Raw genomic sequence first — 24,180 nt, forward strand, 5'->3', positions numbered from 1 at the left:
CACACAATATTTAATCTGCAGCTCATCTGATATAGAGGCGTTTCTCATGTCTATGAGTGTGATATTACTCATATAAATATGTCAATCATAAATTCACAGCAGAAAAAAAACATATTTAATAAGGAAAGCGATATTTTTGTCATCGTATTCTTTCAGTGGTTAAAATTACTAGTCATTGCGTCTGCTGCACTTTTATTTCTGCCATTTTGTTTTATGTTTATATTTATTTATTTAACTATTTTTGAATTTAAAAGACTATAAAGATTGATGAATGAGTTGTAGTGCTGTGTGTGACCCTGTGTGAGCGTGTCTCGGTGTGTGTGCAGCACAAGTGGAAGTATTTCAACTCCGTGTCGGATGAAGCCGTGAGCCGCGCCGACTTCATGTCTGTGCTGAGTAACGTGGAGTACGTCCTCATCAAAGCCTCGTACGGATCCGGACTGCAGCAGAGCCGGTCAGTGTGTGTGTGTGCAATTATACTTAAAGGGATAGTTCACTTTGAAATGAATTTTTGATATGTTTTATCTTTCCTCAAGGGCATCCGAGATGTAGGTGTCTTTGTTTCCACAGTATTTTCAATTTTGTCATTTTTCAGTCAAACCGTTGTTGTCTATCAGTCATACACTGGAGGCTAAGGGGGTCCACCAAAGAGCAGCACAGAGAAGTCCAAATTAAACATGATTTAATGACTCGTAAATGTAAGTACACACTGATGGCCTAAGACACGAAACGAGCGGTTTGTGTGAGAAAACCAACAGTATTTATATCATTTTTACCTCGTGTAATCATAGTGATCTGAATCAGTTGAACTGAACCGAACTGAATCAGTTCAATGTTACGCCGGAAGTGATCGCTTGCATGTGACGTCACTCAATATTTACACGGAGATTTCGGAAGTTTTACCTTTTACTAAACATATTTAGATATACCGAAATCGTCTTCCATTGCGGTTTCCCGTATATCTAAATATGTTTAGTGAAAGGTAAAACTTCCCAAATCTCTGTATAAACAAAGAGTGACGTCGATCACTTCCAGACCGAAGCGCCCGTGCCGTCAGATCATTTTGTCGTGGCTATGATTACAAGAGGTAAAAACGATATAAATACTGTTGGTTTTCTCACACAAACCGCTCGTTTCGTGTCTTAGGCCATCAGTGTGTACTTACATTCATGTTTAATTTGGACTTCTCTGTGCTGCTCTTTGGTGGACCCCCTTAGCCTCCAGTGTATGACTGATAGACAACAACGGTTTGACTGAAAAATGTCAAAATTGAAAATACTGTGGAAACAAAGACACCTACATCTCGGATGCCCTTGAGGTAAAATTAATTTCAAAGTGAGCTATCCCTTTAAACATTTTTTGTCCAGAAATCTTATTTTATTTAATTTTGATAATATTTAAAAACATTTCAAAAACATATTTTCCTTTTAATTACTAGATTTGATCAATAAATATAGTCATTTAAGCACATTCCTCACATTCTTTCAACTTAAATTCAAAATTTCTCACAATTTCATGCCTAACACTTTTAATTCAGCTCTAAATATATTACACTTTGTGTCTTTGCTGATCCTCTTGTGGAAAATAATAATAACACATGATATTTGATTACTCTAGATGGGCTTATATCTCTATATGAAGAGTTCAGATGCAAAAGCCTCTAAATGCCATTTGAAATTTTCTTCTAAAATGACCGTTTTTATCAAGCTTGTATATTTAAGTTCAGTAATTTCACAATAAAGTGAAAGTCATTTAAGTGAAATTACTGAACTTAAATATACAAGCTTGATAAAAATGGTCATTTTAGAAGAAAATTTCAATTGGCATTTAGAGGCTTTTGCATCTGAACTCTTCATATGGAGTAAATGAGTTGTCCCGCTCGGTCAGTTCGGTTAAGTGTGCATTCAGACACGCATGTAGACGTTATAAAAATAATTTTTTGGTAAAATTTTAGCATTTTTACTTTGAATTTTGAGCAGTTTTAGGTTTTTCTATGTGTACTGAAGCATTCCTCGCTTTCCATTCACTCCTATGGGGGTCACACTGATTTCAAATTTCAACCTCAAAAATCCTCGAATCCATAACAAAAATGTTGTGTGTGTTTGTAGTTCAAGTGCGACGAAAGTCTTGAACACTTACAAATTTTCACAAATATTTTCCGGGTCAAAATGACCCGATGAACTCTGTTCTCTCCAGGATCTCCAACATCTCGCTGGAAGTGTCTCTGGATGCGGATGACGTCCCCGAGGGAGGAGCCGGAGGAGTGGCTCGACTGGTGGAGGCGTGCGAGTGTCCGCTGGGATACGCCGGGCTCTCGTGTCAGGTCCGGGACACACTCCTCACACACACACACACACACACTTCAGGAACACGTCTGACTGAACTGAACGCTCTGTTGCAGGAGTGCTCTCCGGGTTATTACCGGCAGGCCGTGTCCGAGCTCAACATGAAGGGCCGAGACCGGCCGCTCATCCGGCCCTGCGTCCCGTGCCGGTGCAACAACCACAGTGTGTCATGTGACCTGGAGACGGGCCAATGTCTGGTGAGCAAACCCACATCGATAAAGCCGCTTCATCCACATCAGACTGATGATGAAGGCTCAATCCGTGTATCTGTGTCGTGTGTTCAGGGATGCCAGCACAACACCGCAGGAGAGCACTGTCACCTGTGCGCCGCAGGGCATTATGGGAAGGTTCAGGGTTCGGTCAGCGACTGCTCGCTGTGTGCCTGTCCACTGCGGGGTCAAAGGTGAGGTCACAGCTGTGTGTATGTCATGGAAAGCAGTGGTTCTCAGACTTCAGCGTGATGTGTGTGTTTTGCGTGTGTTTAGCTTCAGCGCCACGTGTGTGTTAGAGGGCGCTGGAGATTTCCACTGCGACCGCTGTGAGGAGGGATACGAGGGCCGCTACTGTGAGAGGTGAGGTCATGTGACGTTACGGCACACACACTCGTAATATTAGTGCTGTCCCTTTAAGAGCTGCACGGCTCTGATACACATTATACACTGCAGCTCTTAAAGGGACAGCGCTAATATTTCTCCGTCTCTATAATAACACTAATCACACACCAGAGACTGAGAACATCCACTGAATAACTTTTGTAAATATATTTGTAATGTATATTTTATTTATAAACTGTAGTGTTATTGTACATTTGATTACAGTTTCTGAACCGGAACATCTTAAAACACTGTTTATTTCAATCGTATTTCAATCAATCGAGATTGCAAATGTTTTATTTGTTCTCTTGCTGTGTTTACTGGTCTTTAATAAAGCTTGACATGTATATTAGTTTGGCTGGTTGTTCTTCAACTGTGTTTTTGAGACACAGGCAAACGCGTCCTGTGTAAGAGTTGTTCAGCTTCATGATATTCAGATACAATGACATGTTTAAATGTGAATGATATTTAAGTTTTTTTCCCTTACTGGAATCGTTAAAACTCTAGCTAACGCTCTCTCCGCGTCTCAGGTGTTCGGTGGGTTACCATGGCGACCCGTCGGAGCCGGGCGGCCGGTGTCAGGTGTGCCGGTGTAACGGGACCGGGTCGGTGCACGGTGTGTGTGACGGACGCACGGGCCGGTGCGAGTGCAAGCCTGGGGTCAGAGGTCATCTGTGTGACCAGTGTGAGGAGAGACACGTGCTGGTCAGCGAGCAGTGTGTGTGTAAGGCTGCGCTAATTCTACTGATGTTTCAATGCAGCTTCACCGTGACAAATCGGAAAATAAGTTATAACCTTTGATGATGCAAACTTCATCAATTATTTGGTTGAGTTCAGTAACAGTGTCAATGTCAGTATCAATTATGATATTGTTGGATATTGTGATCAATTATCAGCTTGTTTTTCAGTTCAGTTCAGAGTTATTTCAGTTCAGTTGAGTTTAAATTAATTTCAGGTGAGTTTAGTGTTGATTCAGTTCAGTTTTATAATAGTTACAGAATTTATCAATTATGAATCAAATTAAATTTCAGTTGACTTGTTTTTCAGCTCAGTTGAGTTCAGTGTTGATTCAGTTGAGTTCAGTGTTGATTCAGCTCAGTTGAGTTCAGAGTTGATTCAGTTGAGTTCAGTGTTGATTCAGTTGAGTTCAGTGTTGATTCAGTTAAGTTCAGTGTTGATTCAGCTCAGCTCAGTTGAGTTCAGTGTTGATTCAGTTGAGTTCAGAGTTGATTCAGTTAAGTTCAGTGTTGATTCAGCTCAGCTCAGTTAAGTTCAGTGTTGATTCAGCTCAGCTCAGTTGAGTTCAGTGTTGATTCAGTTGAGTTCAGTGTTGATTCAGTTGAGTTCAGTATTGATTCAGCTCAGCTCAGTTGAGTTCAGAGTTGATTCAGTTGAGTTCAGTGTTGATTCAGTTGAGTTCAGTGTTGATTCAGCTCAGCTCAGTTGAGTTCAGTGTTGATTCAGTTGAGTTCAGTGTTGATTCAGTTGAGTTCAGTGTTGATTCAGCTCAGCTCAGTTGAGTTCAGTGTTGATTCAGTTGAGTTCAGAGTTGATTCAGTTGAGTTCAGTGTTGATTCAGTGGAGTTCAGTTGAGTTCAGTGTTGATTCAGTTGAGTTCAGAGTTGACTCAGTGGAGTTCAGTGTTGAGTGGAGTGTGCATGTTGCGGTGTCGGTGTGATGACGAGCTCGTGTCTCCTCAGCGTGTGATGACGGATGCACAGGACTTCTGTTGGACGATCTGGACTCTCTAGACGGGTCAGTCGCGTCCCTAAACCTGTCGGGTGTCATCATCGCCCCCTACAGCCAGCTCTTGACGCTCGAGAACCAGACCCGAGAGGTCAAGGTCAGTCACGTGACCCACCCTGCATAAACCATCACTCATGTAACACCGCATGCACGAACACTTCATAAGTAAACCTCCTTTGCAGAGTTTGATGTCGTGGGATCAGAGCCCAGATCATCACCTGACCGCAGGAGAGCGAAGCTTGAGACGCCTGAGCGATGACATCACTGACCTGCAGCAACAGGTGCGCCTCGCATCCCTCCTCACGGTAACCATGGCGACGGGAGGCTGATGCTGATGCTCAGTGTGTGTGTGTGCAGGTCCAGAGTGTGTTGGATGGCAGTGAAGCGGTGCTGCTGAAGGCTGAGGAGAAGCTCTCGCTGGGCAAACAGCTGCTGGAGCTCATCAGGAACACTCACTCCGCCATCACCGGTAGACAAATAAAGCTATTTGAGTATTATTTGTGTTATTTTATGGCTACTGTGCTCAGCTCTGCTGGTCTGTGATTGGTCCAGGCCTGACGGAGCAGGTTCGCTCTGTGAACGTGACGACGGACGCTGATCTCGACGGCACGAACGACACGTTCCTGATGGAGGAGATGAACGCGACGCTGGAGAGGATCAGGACCGTCAGTCTGACACACTGCAGTGCGACTGCGCAGCGCCAACTCAGGTACCACACACACACACACACGTGCGTCTAACACTTCGGTAACACTTTACAATCAGCTTCATTAGCTAACATCAGTAACTATCATAAACTAGCTATGAGCAGTACATTTGTTTTATCATTGTTTGTTCATGTTAGTTCCCAGTGCATTAACTAATGTTAACTTTAGTATTAGTAAATGTTGAAATTAGAGCCCGACCGATAAAGGATTTTGAAGGCTGATACTGATACAAATATTTTTGGGTTTTAAAATCTGATATTCCGATATATCGGCCGATATTTTATTTTATTTTATTTTATTTTTTTCGGAAACGTGCAACAAAACTTTAACAGATTTCCCTAACGTTAGTTATTTGTAGTTATTTATGAGTTTTAACTAAAATAATATGCTAATGAATTTTAAAAACAAACTTGTTTCTTTTATTATCACAACAGAACAGACTGATGATAGTGGCATTAGCTAGCTTTATGGTTAGCTAGTCTATGATGAGTCATAATTTAGCAATGGATAACGTCATACTGCAAATTTTAATACATTTTCAATATAACAGGCCGAGGAGAGATGATGCGTCTCATTGCTGTAACTATCACGCGCTATTAAAGAAATACTTCAGTCACATTGTCAAAAGTTAAAAGGACAGTCAACTACACGTAACTATTACTAGCTAATTCCGCTTCACTCTCGGCAGCAAAACTGGACATGATAGTCACAAATTTTGTCATGCTTATTAAAGTTAAATCTATCTTTTAATTGTTATTCAAGCAATGTATGTCTCGTTACCAACTCAACGTGTGTTGCCAACAGTGACGGTGTAGAGCGCCCTCTGGTGGACAAACTATACAACTCCAACACTCATGACATGGTTCAAGCTTCATTTTTTAAATATTCAGTTATCGGCCATAACTGCCGATACCGATAGTTGCCTAATATCGGCCGATAATATCGGTCTGGCTCTAGTTGAAATTAATATTAACTAATATTAACAAATGCTGTAGAAGTGTTGTTCATGTTAACTAAGGTAGTTACTCACTACTTTAGTTAGTTGACATGGAACAGTTCCTTATAGGCAACAGTGTTCAAAAGTGTGTGTGTGTGTTTAGTTCTGCAGTGTCTGTTCTGCGGAGGGTTCAGGAGGAGATTGCACATCCGCTCGTACAGAACCAGTTCAGACTGGAGAACATCTCCTTAACCTTCGGGAGACTCGAGCGTCAGATCCTGCAGATCCAGGAGATCATCAACACGAGCGAGAGCCACAATAACCAGAGCCGTCGCCTGACGGAGCAGATCCAGACCAGCCTGAGCCGGCTCGCGGTGAGTCCAGCACACACACACACACTGCGCTTACTTCAGAAAAATACTGTAACAACAGCGAAATATTATTATAAAAATTGTGCAATTTAAAAGAAGGTTTAAAATGTCTATGTTAGAAAAGTAGACTGGGACAAATGTCCAATTTTCCATACAGTCTGTTTCTTGCCATTCCATTAATATTTATATTATTGTCAGTATTACATTTTGTGTTTTTTTTATTTATTTATTATTTTTCTTTTCCACTTTATAATTGTATTGTGTGACTTATTTTTAGATAAAATGTACTGCAAATGATTAAGTTTTTTCTTTTTTTGTTTCTCAAAAAGGATAAATAATGATATTTTGTAAAGAGAAAACAGTAGCCGTTTCAAAGCTAGATTTGTAAAAGGGGAAGGCAAATATAATGGGAATGGGAATCTTTAGATAGCTCATGATCCGATCTACTTTTTTTCTTATTAATTAATCTTAATAACTCTTAAAATATGTATTTAATTACATGTGTAAAAACACATAAAAAATAAATATAAAAAACATTTAATTAAACCAATTATTTAAATAGGCTATATAAAATAATATAGCTTCAAAATATAAAAGCTAGTAAATAAGAAGAAACAAAAAAAATATATAAGTTAGCTTCTTCCTTCTCCTTTTTTTTTCTATATTCCTTTTCTTCTCTTTTGAACATGCTGAGATTTTGTTTTTATTATTTTTTGTTAAAATATGTTCTGTTGCTAATGATCATGTTCTGAAGAGGAAAAGGAAATGAAAAGAAATAAATTATTCATTCAAATATTGTTATAATGTAAATCATCTGTTTTCTATGTGAATATATAGTAAAGCGTAATGTATTCCTGTGATCTTCAGCATCATTACTCCATAATAATCATAAATATTTCTTAAGCATCAGACCCTCATATTAGAGTGATTTCTGAAGGATCATGTGACACTGAAGACTGGAGTAATGATGATAAATTACACTTTACTGTATATTCACATAGAAAACAAATGATTAATATTTCACAATTTTTTCTTTAGTTTTGAGCAGAGAGACATTTAAAAAAAAATTTCTCCAGATCTCCAGCAACAATGTCAACAATCTGAACCAGGAAGTAGAAACACAAGTACAGGAAGCTCAAGATCTGCTGAGTGATGCCCTCAATATAGCAGAAAACATGGACAACGGGACGGATGTAAGTGACGTTTCTACCTCATATAACACATATACGAGACGGTGAATGTGATCCCAGATGATGCGTTTGTCGTTCCAGACTCTGGATGAGATGAGGAACCATCTTGAAGGCTGGAGTGTGAATCTCAGGAAGCATGTGGACACTTTAGTGATGGATTTGACCAAAAGAGACGCCCTGCAGATGGTGTACCGGGCCGAGGATCACGCGCAAGCCCTCAGCAAACAGGCACAAGCCCTTAACAGGTGCGTCACGCTAAAAATCCAACAAAACGCATCTTGTATACATTGTTGGTATTGTAAATAACTCGATATCTTTCTTTTTGCGGTCAGTTCTCTATCCGAGGTCAGATCTGCATCAGTGAACGCGACCAGCGTCAGTCAGACCAACAGCAACATCAGAGAAAACATTCAGATGGCGGGAGATCTGGCTCACAGCGCAAGCTCCGCCCTCAATCTGGTACGTCCACCAATCAAAGCCTACAGGGAGGTTTCACAAAATAAGCTAATTGGATGTAACAATAAAATAAATTATACAAGTTTTTATTATAAATTAATTCATATAAAATAATGAGTAATGCTCATAAAACCAGGGGTATTATTACCTAAAACTAATAAATATTTTATTAATTGAACTAAAACCGAAATTATTTATTTATTTATTTATAAATATATATATTATTCTCAGAGTAATTTAATTAAACAAAATCTACTTTCATGAATTTAAATATATAATATATTATACAATACATTTTTGGCCTGTATACATTATTTGAATCTAAAAAAGATGAGATATTATATCTGTTTGCTTTTAATTTGTTGTTAAATTATTAAAATATTTACTTTAAAATGGTGAATATTTTACGTCCAAGTGATTGGACTGGGAAAGGTTTGGGAGTCGCTGCTAGTGTTGGGTAAGTTACTCTAAAACAGTAATGAATTACTAGTTACTAATTACCTCTTCAACTGTGTAATTAGATTACTGTACTAATTACTCTCTCTAAAAAGTATTTAATTACTTTTAATTACTAATTACTTTCAAAATCCCATATCAATCTCAACCAGCTGAATAATACAAGGATAGACATGAATCTGCTTTAATTATTTCAAATAAATACTATAAAATTGCATGAATTATCCTTAAACTGACCAAGGTGGAGAAGGTTACATTATAAAAATATACTTTTTAGCATCAGACAATACATTTTGGTGTTAAACCCACTATTGTTTTATGTCTGATCTCATGACATTTCACACTTTTATCATACATATTTTACACGAATTTGTACGTAATATTTAGACACCTCATAAAATGCATACGAATCGCTGTGAGATCGGATTGATCTATACACAGTATTTACCTCAATTACATCAGAAGTAACTGTAATTAAATTACAGATAAATGAAGAGTAATCCCTTACTTTACATTTTCAAGGGAAAAGTATTTAAATTACATTAATTAGTCACACCCAACACTGACTCGCTGCTATACATCATCCAGTGCTGTTGTTGATATTGTGAAGTCTGCAGTGTGTGATGCTGATCGTCCTGTTTTCTGTTAGACGTCGGAGCACTCGCTCACTGCGCAGGGGACGAGGGCGCTCCGGGCGAGCGGGGAGATTCGGGACGCCAGCGGAGCCCTGGACACACTCACTGCAGGTGAACACACGAAAGAGACGAGACGGAGTGACTGAAGTGTAAAGCTGTTGACTTGCACACTGATTGTGTATTGGTGTGTGTGTGTGTGTGTGTGTGTGTTCCAGGGCTGGTGTTTAACGTCACTGAAGTAACTAGCAGGTTGAGTCGAGTTAGAGCGAATGTTCAGAACTTCACTCATTTGCTCCCAGAAGCCATCAGTGTCCTGAGAAACCTGCCGAACGGTACGTGACACGGATCAGTGTGTGTGTGTGTGTGTGTAATCCCAGATGAAAAAAATCTGCATTGAGAACTAGAGCTGGGTATAGACACAAATTTCACAATTCGATTCGATTTCGATTCACAAGCTTGCAATTCGACTTGATTCAATATTGATTATTTTGGATATCAGTTCCAATAAATGGCAAATTTTCTCAAGGAAATCAAATCTCTGAACTAATGCTGTAAACTATGGGAGTCTAGTTGGGCTTCATTAGCCTAATATGAAGGTAATAATCAACTGTTTTGTAGCTATACAAACACTTAAATTACACTTTTATTTATTGTTGTAATAAGAAGATTATATGAAATATAAACATTTAAATGGTGACTGTCAAACTAGCCAGATTTATTCAAATATGCATTAAATATTGAAGAACATTAAGATTATAATGCATATGTAATATGGTGTATATATTTAGCAAAATGCTCGTCTCTAGAGTTATTTTTTCTAGCTGACTAACGAGTTTATGTGGGTTTTCTGAGGTAAATATGACGATACATTGATTACAAGCTGTTTAACTGACGTCTTTCCACGGTTGAAACGCTGATTGAGTGAATCAATGTGACATGATCCGGATTTGGATAAGTTGTACTGTATCTTTAACACACTTTCAGATGCTCATTCATGTTTATTTGGCGCTGTGACTGGTATTATTAAGCCGGAAGAGAGATCAGCGCTGCTGCTTCTCCAGAGCGATCTCACGCCACAGCGACAAAACACTATTTATGTTTTTGAACTTCTAAAGAAAATGGACGTAATTTGAAAATTGAGACTTTGTTTCATATCAATAGTAACAAAGGACAAAGATTATTGTGATTTTTTGGATGCGCGCAGCCGCGATACAATGTCCCATTCATTCAAATGAAACAGGATGACTAATCGATTCTTGAGATTTAAGAATCGATATCGGTTCGTAAAAATGAGAATCGATTAATATCGAGAAATCGATATTTATTACCCAGCCCTAATGAGAACTTCTTTCACTCTCTCTCTCTCAGGCAGCAGAGACGAGGTCCTGGAGGCGCGGCGACGGGCGGAAGCGGTGAACGCGACGCTACAGAGAGCGCTGCGGCGGCTGGAGGATTACCGCGTGAAGCTAGACGCGTCGTTCTCCGCGGTCGAGTCGGTGAACACCAGCAGCCGGAGCAACAGCCGCCTCATCCGAGACTCAGAGGAGGCCGGTGTGTTTCACCACACACACACACACACACATTACTGAGGGTCACTGTGGTGGACAGTGGGGAGATATTACACATTACACACTCTCTCTCTCTCTCTCTCTCTCTCTCTCTGTGTCCTGATGATCTCTCGTGTCGTCCTCAGCCAGCGCGGCGTCCTCTCGGCTGACCGAGGCCCATCTGAAGGCGGAGCGGCTGTTCGAGCGGCTGAAGCCTCTGCAGACTCTGGGAGAAACCCTGAGCAGGAACCTGTCGGACATCCGAGAACTGATCAACCAGGCCCGCAAACAGGCGGCTTCGGTGAGTCTCGCGCCATGTGACCTCCCACACACACACTTACACTCCCATCACACACACTCACGCTCTGATCTCTGCAGATTAAAGTGGCGGTCTCGGCCGAGCGGGAGTGTGTGAGAGCGTACAGACCCGAGGTGACGTCCAGCAACTTCAACACACTCACGCTGACCGTGAAGACCTCGGACCCGGACAACCTGCTCTTCTACATGGGCGGCGGCGCCGGCGTACGTCACGCTACTTATTCTTACTGATATCATTTTAGTTTAAGGTTTAGGACGTTTCCCTTTTTTATATTCCTATTTATGTTTAATTTATTATTATTTCCAGTTTATAATTTAGTCATTCAAACTAAACTTTAGTATAATTTATATACTATTTTAGTTTTTATAAATTATCTTTGATTTTATATATTTAATTTTAGTACTGTTGTTATTTGCTTTTCTCATTTTTTTTTTTTTTAAGTAATGTTGTCATTTGCTTTTCTCATTTTTTTAAATTTAATTTTAATTTTTAATTATTTAATTAAAATTAATAATGTATTATTAATTAATAATAACAATTATTATTATAATAAAATAATAAAAAATAATTTTAAATTATTAAAAATTATTAATTCTTAATAAATTATTGATTCCCAAAAATTAATTAATTGATTTAATTAAAATTAATAATTTAATTATTTTAATTTTTATTTAATTTTTATTAACGTTTTAGTTTAAGCTTTTGTAAATGTGATATTTTTTATATTACTATTTAGGTTTCATTTATCTTAATTTCAGTTTTATTCATTTCTGGTATATAATTGAAAGACTTCTCTTATGTCAGCGTTTTATTTCATTAACAATTTTTGTAATAATTTGAGTTAATGATAATAACCCAGCTGGGAAACCGGCCAAATATGACATTTGCGTGATTTGGTGTTCCTTTAATCGGCCCATCAAAGACAAATCACTTATTTATAGTGAACAACATTTATGGTTTCTGAGTTATTGATGTGTGTGTGTGTGTATGAATATGTCTATGTTTAAAGTCTCATCTGTGTTTGAACCCCATCAGGAGGATTTCCTGGCGTTGGAGACGCGTGACGGGAAGGTGTCGTTCCTCTGGGACACGGGATCAGGACACACCCGACTGGAGTATCCCGCCGTTCAGATCAACAACGACAAGTGGCACCGGATCAATGCAACGCGGTGTGTGTGTGACTCAGCGCTGGTCTGAGGTGTTTTAGCTCTTCCTTTGAGTGAGGAACACTGATGTGTGTGTGTGTGTGATGCAGGTTCGGGAGACACGGGACCCTCAGCGTCCAGCAGACGGACTCGGACCCTCTCCCCGCAGTGAAGATCTCTGCGTCCGGTCCCTCCACCGTCATGGACGTCAGCGGATCCACACGCGTGTTCGTCGGGGGACTCGGTGCTCAGGTCAAGGTGAGACGCTTCACACACACACACACACACACACACGTGCACATTTATGATTTGTTTTATAAAGACTATAGGTAATCTCACTGAACATTAAAATAACCCCCTTCTGACCCCATGAACGTGTGTTGTGTTTCCCAGAAACCCCCAGCGGTGAGAGCGACCCAGTTCAGAGGCTGTATGGGCGAAGCGTCGCTCAACGAGAACAACATCGGCTTGTGGAACTACGCGGAGAGACAGGGCGAGTGTGGCGGCTGCTTCATGAGGTGAAACACTCACTCACAAACTCACTCACTCACTCGAAAACTCACTCACTCACTCACTGACTCACAAACTCACTCACTCACTAACTGACTCACTCACTCACTGACTCACTCACTCACTCACTCACTGACTCACAAACACACTCACTCACTCACTGACTCACAAACTCACTCATTCACTGACTGACTCACTGACTCACTCACTCACAAACTCACTCACTCACTCACTGACTCACAAACACACTCACTCACAAACTCACTCACTCACAAACTCACTCACTGACTGACTCACTCACTCACTCACTCACTGACTCACAAACTCACTCACTGACTCACTCACTCACAAACTCACTCACTGACTCACTCACAAACTCACTCACTCACAAACTCACTCACTGACTGACTCACTCACTCACAAACTTACTGACTCACTCACTCACTCACTGACTCACTCACTCACAAACTTACTGACTCACTCACACACGCACACTCACTGAACTCTGAACTCATGCCCTGTTCCAGTCCCCGCACTGAGGACACTTCGTTCCACTTGGACGGCAGCGGCTTCTCTGTGGTCCAGAAGTCTCTGCGCTCGATGTCCACCAGCGTCGTCATGTTCTTCAGGACTCTCTCTCCCAACGGCCTGATGCTGTACCTCGCCTCCAACGGCACGGTGCGTCCCGCCAGCGCGGCCTCCCCGGCTCCAGGGTCGGGGAAAGGTCACTCTGAAAAGTGATATCAAACAAAAAAGTTATATTTGAAATAATAATAATCCTCAGGCTGAAGGAAATGCAGATTGACTAGATTACAATAGAGTAAAATGATATTAAACCTTAAAGTTCTGCATAATTTAGGGCGGGGCTAGTTGAGTGACAGCTGGGTTGACGCTGATGTCACTGCTAGCGTTAGCGTCACGTCACCTCAGCTAATCCGTCCTCTGTGCTTGTAGAGAGACTTTCTATCCGTCGAGCTGGTGGAAGGCAAGGTTCACCTGACCTTTGAACTGGGCTCAGGCGCACTCACCATGACCTCGAACAGGACATACAACACCGGATCCTGGTACAGAATCGCCCTGCAGAGGAACAAGCGCAAAGGTGCCGTTTATTCTCCATTCTGACTGATTAGTTGTTGAACCCTCTTGATCATTCTGACTATAAAAATATTTTAGTGTTCATCAGAGCGGTCCGAGACTTGAACCGTGAATACACACGCTAAAAATGTAATGGATTTTTGTGTTAAAAAAACACAAACCCTCACGGGTCAGTGTGACCCCCATAGGAATGCTGCAGTACACATAGAGAAACCTAAAACTGCTCAAAATTCAAACTAAAAATGCTAAAACTTTACAAAATATTATTTTATAACTGTCCCAGCGGAACAGCTCATTTACTCCATATAGAGATATACGCCCATCTAGAGTCATGAAATATCATCTTATATTATTATTTTCCACAAGAGGTCAAAGGCACACAGTGTAAGATATTTAGAGCTGAATTAAAAGGGTCAAGCATGAAATTGTGAGATATTTTGACTTTAAGCAGAAAGAATGTGAGGAATGTGCTTAAATTACTATTATTTATTGATAAAAATTAGTAATTTAAAGGTTAACATTAAAAAAAATGCATTAATCAAAAAAATATTATCAATATGTAATAAAATTAGCGTTCTGACGAAAACAAATAAATGAGGTATAATTGTAGTGCTTGACACGAGACACGTCTGCTCTGTCCGCAGGTCATCTATCGGTGATGGCCGCGGATAACCCGTCCGAGAGAGAGGTCATGGAGGCGGAGTCACCGGGTTTGGCCTCTGACCTCAATCGCTCCGACCTCGACCCCATTTACATCGGTGGATTGCCAGCCTCTCGACCAATCAGGTGAGACATGCTGGAGTTGCATCATTTGTTTAAATGTTTCAAATCATTCCTCTTTGGTTTTAAACGCAACTCTTGTGTGGATGTCCGCAGGCGGCAGGTCGTCGCTCGCTCTTTTGTCGGCTGTATGAAGAACGTTGAAATCGCTCGTACAAACTTCGACCTGCTCAGGGAGGCGTACGGAGTGAAGAAAGGCTGTGTCCTCAAGGTACACTTGTTATAGTCAAGGAGAACTGTTAAAAACATTTTCATTCATTTTTTCAACGTTACGTGAAAAAAAAAAAATAATTATTACAGCTAGTTGCTAAAGCAAGGTTTTACATAATATCAGAGAATTGAATATTATATTAGCATGAAACTCACCAAATCCGGGGATTTTAATACACAATTAATCAGTCACATCGGAAACATTTTTTTGTTTCACTTCAACTAAAATAACGAAAAAGTTATAAAAAATATACTGACATATTTAGGGCGCCATAAGGGGGGGGGTTATTTCATAGAGCCCTAAATATGCAATTTTTATTAAACTTTTAATAAATTGTTGTTAAATTTTATGCTTCATGATTTCAGTTAATTACACATGCAAAATTAAATTTAAAACATAAAATACAAAAATATATTTATTTTTTTAAATTCCATCTCCCTTCGTTTTTGTGATAAATAAAGTTATTAAAAGTTTAATTTGTAGTTGAATTTGGGGAAATCACGTGAAACATTTGTTGTGTTGAGCTATTTCAGTTCAGTTGTTTGATTTGTTCATTGCAAACGGCTGAAAGTCTGTAGACCCGATTTGCACTGGGGGGTGAATAATTTTGATTTATTAGTATTATTTAGTTATTGTTAGTTTTGGATATTGTTAAAGTTGTGTGTGTGTGTGTGTGTGTTTCCAGCCCATCCGCAGCGTGTCTGTGTTCGGCAGTGGTTTTCTGGAGATGCCCGGTGTTCTGCTGGGTTCCCACACGGAGATCATGAGCAGCTTCTCCAGCACACGGGATCACGGGATCATCCTGGCGGGATTCAACCGATCCGCGGGACGCTCGCGCCGACAGACGCCACAGGTTAGGGCTCGACCCTGTGAACCTGTCCGATCGCGGCTAGGCTAGGCTATCGTTTGAATTTAAACGATTCAGATTTCGATTCTTATCGATTCCTAATTTCAATTCCAAAATAAGATACTATTGAAATAAGTGTTTTAAGATGTTCAGGTATGCATTGCAGTTTATAAATAAAATATACATTATAAATGTATTTACAATCGTTATTCAGTGAAGAACGAGTGGATGTTCTCAGTTTCTGGTGTGTGATTAGTGTTATTATAGAGACGGGATATTAGTGCTGTCCCTTTAAGAGCTGCACGGGTCCGATACACTGATACACACGAGGACAGACACACAGTCTCGAACGCTTTAAACTCGTATTGAAATACACACAGAGGAATCGATACGAGGAATCGATATTTTAATTTTGTAACAAGTATCTGATTCCTGACATAAAGTATTCAATTTTCCATTCCCAACCCTAATCGTGCGTGTGTGTTTAATCTGTCGCTCTGCTCTCAGCCGTTCCTGCTCGTGATGCTCGTGTCCGGATTGGTGGAGGTCCATGTGGGCGTGGCAGAGGGTGGAGCCGTGCACAAAGCCGTCATCCAATCACAGAACGGCTCCTTCAGTGACGGAAAGGAGCATTCGCTCGTACTGCAGAGGAACAAAAGGTGTGTAGCAGCAGTGTTACTAGAGGGAACATGCTGGAGCTTTGGGTTCTCCATCTCCATGTTTCTCAATCTCCATGTTTCTCCATCTCCATGTTTCTCCATGTTTCTCCATCTCCATGTTTCTCAATCTCCATGTTTCTCCATCTCCATGTTTCTCAATCTCCATGTTTCTCCATCTCCATGTTTCTCCATGTTTCTCCATCTCCATGTTTCTCCATGTTTCTCCATCTCCATGTTTCTCAATCTCCATGTTTCTCCATGTTTCTCCATCTCCATGTTTCTCAATCTCCATGTTTCTCCATCTCCATGTTTCTCAATCTCCATGTTTCTCCATCTCCATGTTTCTCAATCTCCATGTTTCTCCATCTCCATGTTTCTCCATGTTTCTCCATCTCCATGTTTCTCAATCTCCATGTTTCTCCATCTCCATGTTTCTCCATGTTTCTCCATCTCCATGTTTCTCAATCTCCATGTTTCTCCATCTCCATGTTTCTCCATGTTTCTCCATCTCCATGTTTCTCCATGTTTCTCCATCTCCATGTTTCTCAATCTCCATGTTTCTCCATGTTTCTCCATCTCCATGTTTCTCAATCTCCATGTTTCTCAATCTCCATGTTTCTCAATCTCCATGTTTCTCCATGTTTCTCCATCTCCATGTTTCTCAATCTCCATGTTTCTCCATCTCCATGTTTCTCAATCTCCATGTTTCTCCATCTCCATGTTTCTCCATCTCCATGTTTCTCCATCTCCATGTTTCTCAATCTCCATGTTTCTCCATCTCCATGTTTCTCAATCTCCATGTTTCTCCATGTTTCTCCATCTCCATGTTTCTCCATGTTTCTCCATCTCCATGTTTCTCAATCTCCATGTTTCTCCATGTTTCTCCATCTCCATGTTTCTCCATGTTTCTCCATCTCCATGTTTCTCAATCTCCATGTTTCTCCATGTTTCTCCATCTCCATGTTTCTCCATGTTTCTCCATCTCCATGTTTCTCAATCTCCATGTTTCTCCATCTCCATGTTTCTCCATCTCCATGTTTCTCAATCTCCATGTTTCTCCATGTTTCTCAATCTCCATGTTTCTCCATGTTTCTGCATGTTTCTCCATCTCCATGTTTCTCCATGTTTCTGCATGTTTCTCAATGTTTCTCCATCTCCATGTTTCTCCATGTTTCTCCATCTCCATGTTTCTCAATCTCCATGTTTCTCAATCTCCATGTTTCTCCATCTCCATGTTTCTCCATCTCCATGTTTCTCCATCTCCATGTTTCTCCATGTTTCTCAATCTCCATGTTTCTCCATGTTTCTCCATCTTCATGTTTGTCCATCTCCAGGTCGATCTCAGTGCTGGTGGACGAGCAGAACCCGGTGGTTCTGAAGCTGGGCTCGTCTGCAGAGAAAGCTCTGGCTCTGGGCCGGCTCTTCTTCGGTGGTGTTCCTCCAGGAGAACGAGCTGTTGCTCCGGGATCCTCCGACTCCTTCTATGGCTGCATCAGGAACGCAGCAGTGGACGGCACGTGAGTGACACACACACTCACTCACACACAAATAATATTTGCATTTACATGTGTTTATATATTTATGCATCATGTATATATACATATTTTATATATAAATAACATATTTTTCATAAATATACACATGCATATCAGGTTGCTGGATCTGTCCGGCGCACTGCACTACGAGCACGTGGACATGAACAGCTGTTTACTGGAGGAGAGACCCAAACGTATGCTTCTACCTGACGACCTGGAGGCGGAGCCGACCTCTGACCCCTCCACACGACCCCTGACCCCTGCGGCAGAGCTGAGCGCGCTCACACCGGGCAGCACCAGCGTGAGTCTCACACTCACTCACTCACTCTCACACACACACACACACACACACCTGGGACGTACACAGGAATGTTTATAAATATTTAGTGCAGTGCAATTATATTTATGTGCATACATCATCTCCTGGATGCTGTTGATCTGTTTGCATGGTGAACTTCATAAAGGTCATGTGAAAGCTTGGTTGTATTTCATCTTATTTCAAGTAATGAAGGTGTTTTTATTGTTTTAGTACCAAAATATTTCTTAGTAACTCACTATGACAGGCATGTTGTGTGACATTCTTCAGATAGCGCTGAGTTTCTGTAAACACTGAACATCTGTCGGATCATAAGAACGTCACGCCCTTATAAGGGCACCAGCCAAACTCCAACATTCACAGCAGCGTTTCACGGTTATTATTATGAACGTCTCTGTACAAACTGAGCTTTACCTGAACCGCCTTTCCTCAGTGTGCGGCCCCGGACCAAACACACACCATCCCAGAATCCCGCCAGTTCGGACTGTCCCGACACAGTCACATGATCATGGGCTTCAAGAATAAGACCGTCAGAACCAGGTAAACCAATCAAACCCGACCCGTTCATAATCACATTATTAACGCTGCATAAACTGCGTATTAAACTGTCTTTAAACCAGCATTCTGTGTTCAATATGACTCCATGTTGATATTATTATTTAACAATAAATCACATGTTCATGAGCTCACGATGGAAGAGCATCACAATAAACATTAAAATAAACAATGATTGGACACTTGAAATCAGAAAGCACAAAATACATTTTTTTTACTAATTCAATACAACAATAAAATAACCTTTACAGTCACATGATTCTGAGCAACAAAATAAGAAAAAAAAGAAAAACATTTCAATGAAAGAAAATTATGGAGACATCAATATTATATCATATTTATATATGTAATAAAATAAAGTACATATATAATATATTGTATTTTGTAAATATATATATATATATATATATATATAAAATAAAAAGTTTATATTATTATATCATAGAATATTATTATAATATTATTACTAACTGGGGCAAAATATATACAATTAAATATTTAAAAGTATTATACAATAATATAACATTTATTTAAATAATATAAAATATTTAAAATAAATACAATTTATTATTTCATACCCATGACATGATTGATTTACCTTTCCGAAGTGATGTCTGGAGTGGAAATTGTTTTTATATTTATATGATGTTGTAATTTTTTACAAACACTAAACTTGGTGAGGGATTATCTGACAAACAAAGTCAAACTACAGCCACAGGTTTTATTTTACTATGGAAAAAAAAGCACAGAAAAACGAAAAGCAAATGCTGACAACAACATAATCAGTTTTTAATATTTAGTTGCTTGTCTTTTATTTTGCATGTTTATAAATTCTTTTGTTGCATTTACTTGTTTTATTTTTTATTCTGTGGCAGAAACAAGCTTCCATAATTTTGACCCACTACTCTATATCCAGTCTTTTCACAGATTGTAACAGGTAATGATGTATGCTTCACTGTGTGTGTGTGTGTGTGTGTGTGTGTGTGTTGTCTCAGTTTCGTGGTGAAGCTCTCCGTGCGGACGTTCGCTCACAACGGGCTTCTGTTCTACATGGCTAATGCTAACCAGCAGGATTACGCGGTTCTGCAGCTTCAGGCGGGCCGTCTGGTTCTGTCATGTGACCTGGGTCGAGGTCCCGCCAGCGCCACGATCCCTGCTGGCATCAGCGACGGCCTCTGGCACACCGTGAGTTAAACCACCTCCACCCTGACTAGCCGTCCACTAAAGTGACACGTCCACTAGTTCACCCAAAAATTAAAACTGTTATATAAAAAACGTCCTGGCTCTTCTAAGCTTTATAATGGCAGTGAATGGCTGTTTCTGTTCTGAAGTTCATAAAAGTGTATCTATCATAAAACAGTCAGACAGTCCTTGAATAACGTGTGTGTGTGTGTGTGTGTGTTGCAGGTGAAGGCCGAGTTCAGTAAGAAGTCAGTGATGGTCAGTGTGGACAGCAGTGACTCCGACCGCATCTCCACTAAAGGACACACACTCGACGTCGAGGGGAAGTTGTACCTCGGAGGAATTCCTTCCACATACACAGCCAAGAGGATCGGAAACGTAACTGATGCTGTTCACTTCTAAACCAGTCTGAAATGTTTTCATACAGTCTTGATGTTGTTTCAGGCTCGACTAGAACAGGTTTTCCTGCCTGAATGTTGATTATTCTCCTCATATTCTCCATTGTTGCGGCTCCTCTCTTCCCAGTCTGTCAGTAACGCTCTGTTTACTTCCTGTCTTAATGAAGCCCCTCCTCCTGAAAGCACACTGAGCTCTGATTGGTCGGCTGGAGCAGTGTGTTGTGATTGGTCGAGCTCTTCGAGTGTGTTTGGGAAATGTCCCGCCCCTTCCATAACCACCAGTTTAACACACTTCTAACTAACTCAACCAGGCCCCGCCCCTTTATTCTGCGCATTAATTATTATAATAGTTAAAAGTGTAAAAAGCACTGGAATGTCCTGTGTTAACCCGAGGTGTGTGTGTGGTTCTGCAGGTCACACACAGTCTGGCAGCGTGTCTTCAGGACGTGACTCTGAACGGTGTGCGTATGGACCTGAACGGGCCACTGGTGGCGGATGGGACGAGCTCCTGCTTTAGTGGCGCTCAGGACGGGACCTTCTTCAGTGGAGGCGGATACGCAGCTTTCAGTGAGCAGAACCTCCTCTAGAACTCTCTCTCACATCTCAGAGAACAGAACCTCCTCTAGAACTCTCTCTCACACATCTCAGAGAACAGAACCTCCTCTAGAACTCTCTCACACATCTCGGAGAACAGAACCTCCTCTAGAACTCTCTCACACACATCTCAGAGAACAGAACCTCCTCTAGAACTCTCTCACACATCTCGGAGAACAGAACCTCCTCTAGAACTCTCTCACACATCTCAGAGAACCTCCTCTAGAACTCTCTCTCACACATCTCAGAGAACAGAACCTCCTCTAGAACTCTCTCACACATCTCAGAGAACCTCCTCTAGAACTCTCTCTCACACATCTCAGAGAACAGAACCTCCTCTAGAACTCTCTCACACATCTCAGAGAACAGAACCTCCTCTAGAACTCTCTCACACACATCTCAGAGAACAGAACCTCCTCTAGAACTCTCTCACACATCTCAGAGAACAGAACTCTCTCACACACATCTCAGAGAACAGAACCTCCTCTAGAACTCTCTCTCACACATCTCAGAGAACAGAACCTCCTCTAGAACTCTCTCACACATCTCAGAGAACCTCCTCTAGAACTCTCTCTCACACATCTCAGAGAACAGAACCTCCTCTAGAACTCTCTCACACATCTCAGAGAACAGAACCTCCTCTAGAACTCTCTCACACATCTCAGAGAACAGAACCTCCTCTAGAACTCTCTCACACACATCTCAAAGAACAGAACCTCCTCTAGAACTCTCTCTCACACATCTCAGAGAACAGAACCTCCTCTAGAACTCTCTCTCACACATCTCAGAGAACAGAACCTCCTCTAGAACTCTCTCTCACACATCTCAGAGAACAGAACCTCCTCTAGAACTCTCTCACACACATCTCAGAGAACAGAACCTCCTCTAGAACTCTCTCACACACATCTCAGAGAACAGAACCTCCTCTAGAACTCTCTCACACATCTCAAAGAACAGAACCTCCTCTAGAACTCTCTCACACACATCTCAAAGAACAGAACCTCCTCTAGAACTCTCTCACACACATCTCAGAGAACAGAACCTCCTCTAGAACTCTCTCTCACACATCTCAGAGAACAGAACCTCCTCTAGAACTCTCTCACACACATCTCAGAGAACAGAACCTCCTCTAGAACTCTCTCACACACATCTCAGAGAACAGAACCTCCTCTAGAACTCTCTCTCACACATCTCAGAGAACAGAACCTCCTCTAGAACTCTCTCACACACATCTCAGAGAACAGAACCTCCTCTAGAACTCTCTCACACACATCTCAGAGAACAGAACCTCCTCTAGAACTCTCTCTCACACATCTCAGAGAACAGAACCTCCTCTAGAACTCTCTCTCACACATCTCAGAGAACAGAACCTCCTCTAGAACTCTCTCACACATCTCAGAGAACAGAACCTCCTCTAGAACTCTCTCACACACATCTCAGAGAACAGAACTCTCTCACACACATCTTCAGTATTGTTGGACTTTTTTCCTCAAAATTAACTTTTTGTCATATTTTCATATTGTCATAAATTCGTCTGTTTTGTGTGCTGTTCATTTTTCGAATGCCTTGATTGCACGTGTCTGCTCCTGCAGTGAAGGAGGGCTATAACGTGGGCTCGGACGTGACGGTGAGTCTGGACTTCCGCTCCACGGCTCCCGACGGAATTCTGTTGGGTATCAGCAGCACGAAAGTGGATGCCATCGGCCTGGAGCTGATCAACGGACAGGTCAGTATGGTTAGCCTCCTGTAAGGTTAGCCTCCAGTACGGTTAGCCTTCAGTACGGTTAGATTCTAGTACGGTTAGCCTTCAGTGACCCGTGTTACGGTGCCCGTGACTGACGCTCGACCCGTCACAGGTGGTATTCAGCGTGAATAATGGCGCGGGCCGTATCTCGGCGACCAGCAGGAACAGCGGGTCCATGTGTGACGGGCGCTGGCGGACCCTGGTGGCCAACAAGCAGAAGCACAGCTTGAGTCTGACCGTCGACGGCGTGACGGTGACCGTGGAGAACCCGTACTCATCATCCACATCGGCCGAGACAAAAAACCCCATCTATGTGGGCGGACATCCAGGTACTGACTTCAGCATCGGCCCGTTTCTATGGGAACGGTCAATTTGTCAATTTTATGACTTAATATGTCAGGATTTTGACTTTTGGTCATAATTTTACATTTCTGTTATAATCGTAACTTTTTGTCACAATTCTGACTTTCTATAATTATGACATTTATTCTAGTTATGACTTTCTATAATTATAATAACGTCATAATTTTGAATTTTTGTGATGAATCATGATCGTCATGATAGGACTTTGTCATAAATCTTTTTTTATCTATAAGTGTGACTTAGTATGTCATGATTTTGAATTTTTGTCATAATTTAAAATTTTCTCATTATTTTTACTTTTATCTCATAATTATGAGGTATAATTATCATTATTGATTAAATTGACTCTCCTAATAGGCTGTCAATCATGTATCTGTGGTAAGGTCCCAGTAGTTGTTGACGGTGTGTGTGTGTGTGTGTGTGTCACAGCTGAGGTGAAGCAGAACTGTCTTCGCACCAGAGAGTCGTTCCGCGGTTGCATGAAGAACCTGCGCGTCTTCAAGGGTCACGTGACTGACGTCCTGGACTTCAGCGCCGCGTTCACACACACGCATGTGTTTCCTCATTCCTGCCCTGCATAAAACCGTAATTAATCTTGTCCTGAGAATAATCCTAGAGATTTTACCCAAAAGGTAAAATTTTACAATAAGGTCTCATTTGTTAACAACTTTTATTTTTGAATAGTAAAATCAAATTGTTAATTTTTATGTTAGTTCACAGTGCATCCATTTGATTTTAAAAACGTTTAACATTTAAGAGTTTTACATTGTTCAAGTTAACTGAAACCTTATTGTGACGGTTTACCAGGTTTGATACTTGTTAATAAAATGCAACTCATTTCTTAGTCGAGCGTGTCGCTTGTGTTACTGATGATGAAACCAACATTCCTTCACTATCTGGAACATTCCAGAACGCTGATACTGACACGGACCCAAACAAAGAGC

The 24,180-nt window shown here is 40.9% G+C and overlaps 1 protein-coding gene across 1 annotated transcript in view; it reads left to right on the forward strand.

The window, feature by feature from the left end:
- Positions 1-24,080, forward strand: part of lama1 (laminin, alpha 1) — a 50,936-nt gene extending 26,856 nt beyond the window's left edge. The window contains exons 27-63 of the mRNA XM_039656325.2: positions 327-454; positions 2,197-2,323; positions 2,402-2,542; positions 2,630-2,748; positions 2,831-2,917; positions 3,469-3,662; positions 4,639-4,781; positions 4,867-4,965; positions 5,042-5,153; positions 5,237-5,393; positions 6,492-6,702; positions 7,776-7,892; positions 7,971-8,134; positions 8,222-8,348; positions 9,451-9,547; positions 9,652-9,768; positions 10,805-10,987; positions 11,130-11,284; positions 11,362-11,505; positions 12,338-12,471; positions 12,558-12,705; positions 12,841-12,965; positions 13,485-13,635; positions 13,912-14,056; positions 14,697-14,838; positions 14,929-15,043; positions 15,729-15,896; positions 16,398-16,549; positions 17,884-18,066; positions 18,202-18,385; positions 18,834-18,940; positions 19,951-20,140; positions 20,363-20,515; positions 20,949-21,102; positions 22,722-22,855; positions 22,986-23,202; positions 23,666-24,080. Coding sequence (XP_039512259.2) covers positions 327-454; positions 2,197-2,323; positions 2,402-2,542; positions 2,630-2,748; positions 2,831-2,917; positions 3,469-3,662; positions 4,639-4,781; positions 4,867-4,965; positions 5,042-5,153; positions 5,237-5,393; positions 6,492-6,702; positions 7,776-7,892; positions 7,971-8,134; positions 8,222-8,348; positions 9,451-9,547; positions 9,652-9,768; positions 10,805-10,987; positions 11,130-11,284; positions 11,362-11,505; positions 12,338-12,471; positions 12,558-12,705; positions 12,841-12,965; positions 13,485-13,635; positions 13,912-14,056; positions 14,697-14,838; positions 14,929-15,043; positions 15,729-15,896; positions 16,398-16,549; positions 17,884-18,066; positions 18,202-18,385; positions 18,834-18,940; positions 19,951-20,140; positions 20,363-20,515; positions 20,949-21,102; positions 22,722-22,855; positions 22,986-23,202; positions 23,666-23,817 — 5,376 coding nt within the window. The 3' untranslated portion in view covers positions 23,818-24,080. The remainder of the gene's footprint in view (positions 1-326; positions 455-2,196; positions 2,324-2,401; positions 2,543-2,629; positions 2,749-2,830; positions 2,918-3,468; positions 3,663-4,638; positions 4,782-4,866; positions 4,966-5,041; positions 5,154-5,236; positions 5,394-6,491; positions 6,703-7,775; positions 7,893-7,970; positions 8,135-8,221; positions 8,349-9,450; positions 9,548-9,651; positions 9,769-10,804; positions 10,988-11,129; positions 11,285-11,361; positions 11,506-12,337; positions 12,472-12,557; positions 12,706-12,840; positions 12,966-13,484; positions 13,636-13,911; positions 14,057-14,696; positions 14,839-14,928; positions 15,044-15,728; positions 15,897-16,397; positions 16,550-17,883; positions 18,067-18,201; positions 18,386-18,833; positions 18,941-19,950; positions 20,141-20,362; positions 20,516-20,948; positions 21,103-22,721; positions 22,856-22,985; positions 23,203-23,665) is intronic.
- The last annotated feature ends 100 nt before the right edge of the window (positions 24,081-24,180 follow it).

This window comes from Pimephales promelas, chromosome 22 (assembly GCF_988280905.1).
Source record: "Pimephales promelas chromosome 22, fPimPro1.hap1.1, whole genome shotgun sequence".
Lineage (NCBI taxonomy): Eukaryota > Metazoa > Chordata > Actinopteri > Cypriniformes > Leuciscidae > Pimephales > Pimephales promelas.